The sequence below is a fragment of the Sinocyclocheilus grahami genome, unplaced genomic scaffold (assembly GCF_001515645.1).
Source record: "Sinocyclocheilus grahami isolate Dianchi unplaced genomic scaffold, SAMN03320097.WGS_v1.1 scaffold34.1, whole genome shotgun sequence".
NCBI classification, from domain to species: domain Eukaryota; kingdom Metazoa; phylum Chordata; class Actinopteri; order Cypriniformes; family Cyprinidae; genus Sinocyclocheilus; species Sinocyclocheilus grahami.
In genome coordinates, this window is record NW_015505213.1 from 1,722,435 (window position 1) to 1,731,943 (window position 9,509).

The following is a 9,509-nucleotide window of genomic DNA, read 5'->3' on the forward strand; positions in this document are numbered from 1 at the left end:
ATTTTCATGTCGGACTTTGATGTGAGAGGACAACAGGAGGCTTCATTGGAGGAAGCATTATTATGGATAAAGTTTTTAAAGCCTTAATGATGGATTTGTTTATTACAAGCACACAGATTTTTGCTTCACAAGATGTTAATTGATGGACTGGAGTCGTGTGGATTACTTATGGATTATTGTGATGTTTTTATCAGCTGTTTGGACTCTCATTCTGACGGCACCCATTCACTGCAGAGGATCCACTGGTGAACAAGTGATGTATTGCTATTTTGGATTTCTTCATATCTGTTCTGATGAAGAAACAAACTCCTCTACATCTTGGATGGCCTGAAGATGAGTACATTTTAAGCAGATTTTCATTTTTGGGAGAACTATTCCTTTAACTATCATCATAAGTGGACTTAAAGGAAAAAATAAAATGCTACCAAATGTAAAATATGTCTACATTAAGACATTTAGCAGACACTTTGAGCTGGTGGCCACTGACCTTAGTGTCTCTCCATGGGACATCTGACCGCAAGTGATCAATAAGCTGATCCAGTACAGAGTCAAAGCCTTTACCACGCCAGTCTTTCACAGCCAAATCAGCCAAACCTGCAAATCAGGACCAAACATTGGACGACTGGTCTAAACACTCAGCAACTAAAACTTGAAGATGCTCTCAGATCTAAAGAGTGCGACTGTACCTCTGTAACGCCTGTGAATGAGCTGATGGGTTGAGCTGCTGTGGTCCATAATTAGAACAAGGGTCTTTACAGCTGCTCTGCCAATCACAGGATTCGAGCTACTGGACATTTTATACACAATATCATCCATGATGTCAGTCAGAGCCCTGTTTCCCATCTCAGCTACAACAGCACTGCAGAAACATAGGGAGAGATAGAGGTATTTGAGTATTTGGATGTGAAGCAGTTACATGGATAAAGACTGTATTATGGACTAGGTTGTACCCGTTTGCCCTGAAGATATTGTTCCACATGGTGACAGTAACAAAGGAGACGTCATCATCTTCACAGATTTGGATGTTCTCATAATGTTTAGATCCGAGTACTGAGAAGAGAATGCTAAAACATCAGTTTCATTTCAGTTCAAGCTAAAATCCATCTCTACAACACACATCTTGTGATGGTTAATTTACTAAATTTATAGAGGAAGTTGTTTACCATGATGAATGAGATGTGTATGAGCCCTGAGGAGCCAGCCAATCGAATCAAAGACTTTTCTAAATAAACGAATTATCTCATTATGTGCCTTGTCCTGTTAAAAAGAGAAATGAAATGATCTGGTTGGTTACAACTCAGCTAATAAAATTGTTCTTAGAACTTTTTTGCTAACATTCCCATTATTTATGAATGTGCTCTTAAAGTTCAAAACATCCATTACTTTTTTTCTGGTTGAATGTTAGTGAAAACATGAAAGGAATGTTTATTATTTTCAAACATCATTTTGTTAAAGTTTCTTCTGAAACAAATAGTACGTTTTAATGTTAGACATACATTCAAGGTTCCATGAATGATGTATAATGTAAACAACATTAATCAAGACTTGATAACTTTGAACGAACATTCTATTACGGCTACTGGAAGAACATAACTTTCAGAGAACCTTGCCAGAACATTTGCCAAAGTTCTGAGAACGTTCCCTGTTAGCTGGGTATATTGTATGCTGTCTCTTGTAATCAAAATATAGCAATTACTATCAAAAGTCAGATATGAGAGAACTAGTTAGAAATAATGACAGGTGATTAAGATTTGTATCACTCTGAAAGGGTTTATTTTGCATTAATAACTAGCTGACTGTACAATAAATAACCCAAACCTTGCTACTTGATGTTTTCTGTGATTCAGGAGACTGTAATATCTTACCCGCAAAGCTCTGTTCATTAGACGTTCTGCAAGAAAAAGAAGGCTTTCCACCACAGAAGGCAGAAATTCATGACTAAACACCTCCATGTCTCTGAAAGCACCCAGACCCACACAGCATGTGCTAGTTGGACAGAAACACGCTTTAAAACTCAGAGACTGCGAATGACAAAAGTACTCAGCTTGTATTTATATTGGAATACCTGAGGAGGTCTGCCATCTGTGTCAGAACCGCATAGCCTCCGTGAATCTTGGCTGGACTGAACTTCAGGGAAGAGGAGCAGTACTGCAGCACACCATGAGAGTAAAGACTCAGTTTACATGCCTCCAGATCCCTCTGATCTCCTAAAGACGTCCTGCCTACAAGATCTGTTCATGAAAGGAGTTTGAGTTCATTCATGTAGGAGATACATTTACATTTAGTCATGTAGCAGACGCTTTTATCCAAAGCGACTTACAAATGAGGACAATAAAAGCAGTCAAAACTAACAAAAGAGCAACAATATATAAGTGCAAATGACAAGTCTCGGTTAGCCTAACGCAGTACATGTAGCAAGGTGTGTGTATATATATATATATATATATATATATTATACACACATACACAAACACACAAATAAAGAAAAACAAGTAGATAGAATAGAAAAAGTAGAAAGCTAGTGTTTTTTGTTGTTTTTTTTTAAATAAAGAATACATTTTAAAAAGATAAATATAGATAAAGTAGAATTATAATAGAATAGAAAGTGTTAGAGTTAGAGGGTCAAATAAAGGTGGAACAGATGTGTTTTTAGTCGTTTCTTGAAGATGGGTAAGGACTCAGCTGCTGGGATTGAGTTGGGCAGGTCATTCCACCAGGAGGGAACAGTTAGTGAAAAAGTCTGTGAAAGTGATTTTGTGCCTCTTTTAGATGGCACAATAATACGCCGTTCACTTGCAGAACGCAAGCTTCTAGAGGCACATAACTCTGAAGTAATGAATTTAGGTAAAGGGGTGCAGAGGCAGTGATGGTTTTGTATGCAAACATTAATGCCTTGAATTTAATGCGAGCAGCTACTGGTAGCCAGTGCAAATTGATGAACAGAGGTGTGACATGTGTTCTTTTCGGCTCATTAAAGATGAATCTTGCAGTGACATTTTGGATTAATTGTAAAGGTTTGATAGAAGTGGCTGGAAGACCTGCCAAGAGAGCATTGCAATAGTCCAGCCTGCACAGAACAAGAGCTTGAACAATACATGATACATGGATACATGGTTGTGTTCTAGGATAGCCGACATCTAAAACTATTTCAAATAATATTTTATAATTAATGTAAAATTAACGTACATGCCGTTTTATGAGCTTATATGAACTGAGAGGTTATATTCTGTATATCTTATAAAGCATTTGTCACACCGCATGACTATTTGGGTGAACTGCAAAAAAAAAAAAAAAACGAACAGTTTTCGAAATTCTACAGTGATAAATGTAGGAAAAGAGAGGACTTTCATTAGCTTTACCTTTTAATTTTGAAAGCACGTCGTTAACCTTGTTTTCAGATTGTTCTCGAGTGTCTGCGACCAGGTCCTTCAGTTCTGGGCTCATTTGATCTCCTGATGGACTCATTGTGCTCACCAGCTCGGAAAAACGTGTTCGATTTCATATATAAAAACCCATGTCGAACGTCAAGAGTTTGTATTTAGTCTATTACTTCTCATATATATTGGGTGAAGATGTAACTTCCATGACTGTTCTGGTCAAGAAAAGCGACAAAACAGAGCCAGTTCAGTTTCTATGGTAACCTTACGTCATCACACTGCGACCCGTACATCCTGTTGTTGAGAAAAGTTGTTTTTTTTAAAGAATATTTCACACATGATGTTGTATCATAACAATAATCGGTATATTTGTTCAAATAAAAGACAAATTGACTGACTGTTGTGCATTTACCAACTCCAACAAGGGTAAAAGCACAACTAGTGTGACGAATGATAACATGTCTTGAATGTGTTTGTTTGGAATACGTTTTCAATTTTTTTTGTGTTAATTACATTTTCTAACTTATGTAATAGGCTAACGGTGGAAATTCAATGTTATCGCCTATTTATTTACCATAGAACTAGAAAATCCCGTTTGCTTTTTTAAAAATACACATTTTAACCTGTTTTTTGTTTTTTTTTACAGTCTATGATTTAAACATAAGACTGAATCACTTGCACACACACACACACACACACACACACTTCCTTCTTATCTCATATTTTGAAATTTTAACAAAACACCTTTTGTATAACAAATACTTCCCTTTTAAAGCATGCATTTTACAACATAAATTTCAAACGTTTAAATATATTTTGGTCATTCAAAATATACCTTAGGCTATATTGTGCAATGAACGTGCAGACCCCAAAATAACCTTTGTTGTTGCTGTTGTCCTTGTTTTGTCCAATTTACTGTTTGTGACATGAAAAGCACACAATTGAACAAAAATGGACATAGCATTCCTTACTTTAATCTTTACATTTATTTATCAGAATTTTATATTGAACCATTCTGAAAAATCTGTCAAATAAAAAAAATCTGTCATTATGTTTTTGAACATATTTTTTCAAATAGAATTATGTAAATATTGTACAAAATATATTGCACTACAACAAGAATAACAGCAGTTCTTGAAATTAGGTTTCAACTAAGTGTATTTCGAAACGTATATTTTATATACCCTAACGAATATGTTTCAATCTGTAATTTGGCTAGAATTATTTTTCGTATGGATTGAATTTATGTGAATTATTCAAATAAATCCATGTTTCATTGCACCCGTCATAGACGTGTGTGACACTTTCAGAACATTGAGCGCGAGACAATACAGATGCGCTACATACTGTACATTTTCAGTTGATTTTTTATTATTTAGGGGAATGTTTCTGTCCCCTAGGATGATTTTAACATCAACATCTAACATTTTCAAAACACAAAGAATCGCCATGAACATTCAATAATTACTTATTAATTTATTTCTATTTGATTAAAACAAGTTTTTGGTTCATGTGCTCCTCTTTAGATCAGGGGTCTCTACAGCACTTCCTCTACTGTCCCGTAGAGAAGCTGGGTCTTCAGGAGCTTCGCACCAACAGCCCTAGTGTCCTCTCCACTGAGGATCAGCAGGTTCAACCTCCTCCAGCTCAAGCCTCCAACAGTAAATTCACTTTATGTACTTTGTCAAAAAATGTTCATGTTATTTGTCAACATCAGTATTTTAGGTTAAAATAAGTACAAATATTCTAAATAATAGACAGCCAACTACTATTTATTAATTAAAACTACAGGTGTGATAATTATGAGAACAAGACCCAGCTAAAGTCACTTTTTTATTTTGATTGACTGTTTTCTACATAAAATCATCCTTCATAAGGTAAAAAATGTAACCTTGGTATCTTTAATATTGACTGAGTAAGACCATGGCAAAGATTTAAATCATAGTGAAATTAATAGTTGAAATCAAACTTTGATGCTTGTTATCTCATAATTAGATTTTGAGACTTTAGCCTGGATTTCGCAGAGAGGGTCACATATACATTAGTTTGAGAAATCTGTAAAAAGTGTTCCTGACATGGCTGAGCCAGAGTACTGTACCAGTACCAGAGCTCTCTATCTAGGCCTTCCTGGTCCCAGCACTCCATTACTGTCCAACTAATTGACTTCCTGTACAGGGACCTTCTAAAAAATTCTGCCTATAAGACATTCTTGGGTATATATCGTGTCTTAAACCTGTAGTTTGCAACAAATTCTAATGACCAGTTACACCATATCTCAATATGCATTCTTCTTGTAACCAATCAAAAAACGATTTTCTTCAGGCACAGAACTCTATTGCCCTCGTAAGTGGCAAATACCATTGGAAAACCTGCAACTGTGTGTGGAGACCCTCCAGACAACAGTGACTTAAGGCAGCAATATTTGCATATGGCAATATTACTTGTCTAGGGGTGTTCAGAGGTTCCTGATGTGATACCAGACAGAACTGGTGCACCACTTCAAGAGCTTCTCAGTTAGCTTAGCATCTTGCAGGCTGATGCAAGTCAACACCATCCCTCAACGCCTTAGCATCTTGGAAGGCGGGCAATGTTCCTGCCACAGTCAACCAGGCTTACTAGGCTTTACTCAGCCTAGAGCTCACCGTTTTAACCACCCAGTCCTATTGATTCCTGTAATGGCCATCCAGGAGGTACCTACAGTATGAACTCCCCCTCTCAGAACTCCCTGTCAGTCATTCCAAGCTCCCTTTCAAAGCCACCCCAGTTGCAAGGATTCTTAGCTGCTCTAATGGTTCCTACCATGATTCGAAGCAGATCTCTTCATTTCATGAGTCTGCCCTATAAAGCACTCTTTAGGTTTACCTAGAGTGGACTTCTACAGCCCTGAATGTCAGCAGAGATCAGGACAACTACATGAGCCACAAAGACAGATCCCCAGTGAGGACCTTGTCTCATAGATGGCCACCGGGACAAGTCCACAGGAACCAGTTGAGTCCTCTGCACAATGTGACATTGCTGCAGCCTGGAATTGAACTGCTGGTTTCGTCTGGCCAGAGGAGAACTGGCCCCCCGACTGAGCCTGGTTTCTCCCAAGGTTTTTTTCTCCATTCTGTCACCGATGGAGTTTTGGTTCCTTGCTGCTGTCGCCTCTGGTTTGCTTAGATGGGGACACATAATTCCCAGTGATATCGTCGACTCGATTGCACAGACACTATTTAAACTGAACTGAGCTGGATGATGACATCACTGAATTCAATGATGAACTGCATTTAACTGAAAATTGAGTGCTTACTATTATCATTTTGCGTTATTGACACAATATTTTCCTAATTAATGCTGTACAGTTGCTTTGACACAATCTGCATTGTTAAGAGCGCTATATAAATAAAGGTGACTTGACTCCCTGCCATGATGTCCAGTTTGCTGTAAAACATGTTCCTGCCACATCTGAGCCAGAGCCGGTTCCCAAAGCCAGTGCTCCCTAGTTCCAGTGCTCGGTATCAACACTATCCTCAACGGAGCACTCCCTCAAGGGTGCCTGCCTACAGTTCCTGACAAAACCGTTCCTGTCACACCAATCCTAGAACTCTCCATCTAGGCCATCCTGGTCCCAGCACTCCCTAATTTTATATCTGTTTTTGTTAGAGCTAATTATGGTCCAGAAAATAAATACAAATACAATTTGCCAAAATAATGCTGACATAAATCAAGCTCTTTGCTACCTTATGTTCAATAGCACAATGAGATGAGTCACTAGTTTACTATTAAGCTTATCAAAGACTCTCTCTACTTTAACATCTATAAAAAAGGAACATGGATACCTTTTATTTTTAAAAAAACTGTGACAGACTTCTTCCCAGTTTTCAAAACATTACATGAGTGTGCTTTTGGTTAATAAACTCAAATAACATCTTTCTTTTCTTACTGTCTCTTGGCACCTAGCACCATGTGAGTTTCAGTTACTGAATTTCCTAACACGGCCTTGGAGGATTTTATGAATTTAATAAACCTTTTAATAGATTTCTAGAAGTTCAGGAGTCCCTAATAATTAAAGCAAGAAAATAAAAACAATGCTTGGAAGATCAAAAAGGAATATGAACACTCACATTCATATGCAAAATTATTCAAACACAATAAATGAAGAGTTTAATATCAGCTTTGTGAATGTATAATGTTAAAATACAGGACAAACTACCCTGTATGGATTTAATATGGAAAATTTCTAGTATTATTCAAGACTGAATCCTAGCGAGCTTAGGGCCAAAGAAAAAAACATCACTGAGAAATGTGATATTCTTTGATATTTCACATAATAATTTAATAAAAAAAATAAAGACACATTTAAAAACATCCACTAATTACTTATAATCAAATTAAAAACACAATACAAACATTGTCATACTGAATTATTTCTTTAGATCAACTCTCAGGGTCTTCTGCAGACTTTCTATGCTGGCATCTAATGCTGCAAGCCCGTCCCTGAAATTCTGCTCATCCTGTGTGTTAAACGTGGACCAGGAGTTTATGCTCCAATCAGAGGCTAAAGATTTAATATCACACGAGGAAAAGGTGTTCTCCGTCACTGAAGGGTGTCCAGTGGATGCTGACTGAACACCCATCCTTAGGCATCGACGGGCATGTTGGGATTGCACTAGCTGATTGTTCAGGTCCTTATTTTTCTGATTTAAATGTAAGGCCATGCCATGATGATCTGAAATGTAATCTCGGCCATCATTCTTCACATCCTGAACGTGAAGCCCATCTGAGATGTCCAGCTTTTCAAAAGCACGGCCCATAGATTTCAGGTCTACATGAGCATCCACATATTCCCTTTGACTCTTGGATGTTATCAGCTCATTACACTGAGTGAGTGGATTACTGTGAGCAACTCCTGAGGCAAGCTGCACCACTGGAGTCTCTCTTAAAGGGGCAAACGTTGTTCGTTTCTGCTCTTCTAACTGAGACACATTCTCAGCTATGGTTTCCAGGGTTGGTTTGCGTATATATGGGGAGCAGACTGGCATAAAGTTCTCTTTTCCACCATCAGTCTGACCAGGAAAGGTTGGTTGTAATGTCTGGGACCTACAGTAAACTCGGTGGGGAGGAGAGGCCTGTTCGATGCCCTCCAGGGTCTGAAGGTAGGTCTTCACAGAGTTTGAAAGTTTATCTGAGACAGCGGACTCCCTCTGTGCATTTTCATGCAATTCCAGAACACTCTTGGTAAGCTGAGAGTTTGGTTGACACAAGTCCAACTGATGAGAATATTTGCTGGTGTCTTTTGTTTGACTTAACTGCAGATTTCTGTGTGCATGAAAAAAAAACAGCATTTGACCTACATATTCGGTTATATGCTACATTCTCTAAATTACATTTGAAAGTGTAATTTCATTGTAGTTTAGATGAGTGGCACTCAAGCCAGAATTTAAATTACATCAAGTGGCACAAAGTACAGTATCAAAATTGCTTATTCTACAGTACACACACAAAAAGGAGGGCTTGTCATGCAACCTGTCCATGTTAACATGTCTACTTTGGCTTTTAATCAAGTGACAAATGAATGTTAGTCAAAATAGAGTTTGACTGGATGCACATCCTTTAACTTCAACAACAAAACAGAAGCACTTTCTCCTCCCATTTAAAAGTTGATCATCTTAACTATGTTTATTTGCATGTAGAATGATTTTTTTCACTGCTCTCCATGATTCTTTGAGAACATACCTAACCCACCGGTTTAGTTAGTTACCTGATGACTTCCTGCAGACTGCTGATCTCTGTCTCCCTCTGCTGAAGGCTCAAAGTCAGTTCCATCTTCTCAATCTCATACTTTCCAAGTTTATTCTGGCAACTCTGCATTTCAGCTAATGCCTCACTCACCTCTGCAAGGGTAAGTAACTTGACAATTACTCACAGCATAAAGAAAAAGGCTTCAAATATGTATGTAAATTAAACAGCAGTCATGTTTTTTTAATATTAGTGCAATAAAGATATCTTGGAATGTGCAACAAATGTTATAATGCAGTCATACCTGTTAATATAATATCAATATAGTGATTATAAAAATCAATTCTAAGTTAGTTTTTTTTTTTAATAAAAATGCTAGATGGTTAACATATTTACTATACTATAATTTAA

The 9,509-nt window shown here is 37.4% G+C and overlaps 2 protein-coding genes across 2 annotated transcripts in view; both read right to left on the bottom strand.

Moving 5' to 3' along the window:
• Positions 1 to 379: 379 nt before the first annotated feature.
• LOC107581415 (IQ calmodulin-binding motif-containing protein 1-like) lies at positions 380 to 3,642 on the bottom strand. Its single transcript, XM_016266972.1, has 8 exons — positions 3,360 to 3,642; positions 2,066 to 2,231; positions 1,866 to 1,986; positions 1,164 to 1,257; positions 951 to 1,050; positions 687 to 859; positions 488 to 594; positions 380 to 400 (listed from the first exon to the last, which is right to left on the bottom strand). The coding sequence occupies exons 1-8, from the start codon at positions 3,463 to 3,465 to the stop codon at positions 380 to 382; spliced, it is 888 nt and encodes a 295-aa protein (XP_016122458.1). The 5' UTR covers positions 3,466 to 3,642.
• A 4,013-nt stretch (positions 3,643 to 7,655) lies between these two features.
• Positions 7,656 to 9,509, bottom strand: part of LOC107581416 (coiled-coil domain-containing protein 14-like) — a 7,186-nt gene continuing 5,332 nt past the window's right edge. Inside the window, exons 10-11 of the mRNA XM_016266973.1 lie at positions 9,121 to 9,251; positions 7,656 to 8,678 (exon numbers count right to left, since the gene is read on the bottom strand). Coding sequence (XP_016122459.1) covers positions 7,784 to 8,678; positions 9,121 to 9,251 — 1,026 coding nt within the window. The 3' untranslated portion in view covers positions 7,656 to 7,783. The remainder of the gene's footprint in view (positions 8,679 to 9,120; positions 9,252 to 9,509) is intronic.

Bases quoted from the DNA above. Each gene is read 5' to 3' on its own strand.
- LOC107581415 (XM_016266972.1), bottom strand. From the start codon at position 3,465: ATGAGTCCATCAGGAGATCAAATGAGCCCAGAACTGAAGGACCTGGTC. The intron at 1,987-2,065 runs GTATTCCAATAT...CTGTCCAACTAG, and splicing joins CAGATGGCAGACCTCCTCAG to CACATGCTGTGTGGGTCTGG. The intron at 401-487 runs GTCAGTGGCCAC...TTTTCCTTTAAG, and splicing joins TCCCATGGAGAGACACTAAG to TCCACTTATGATGATAGTTA.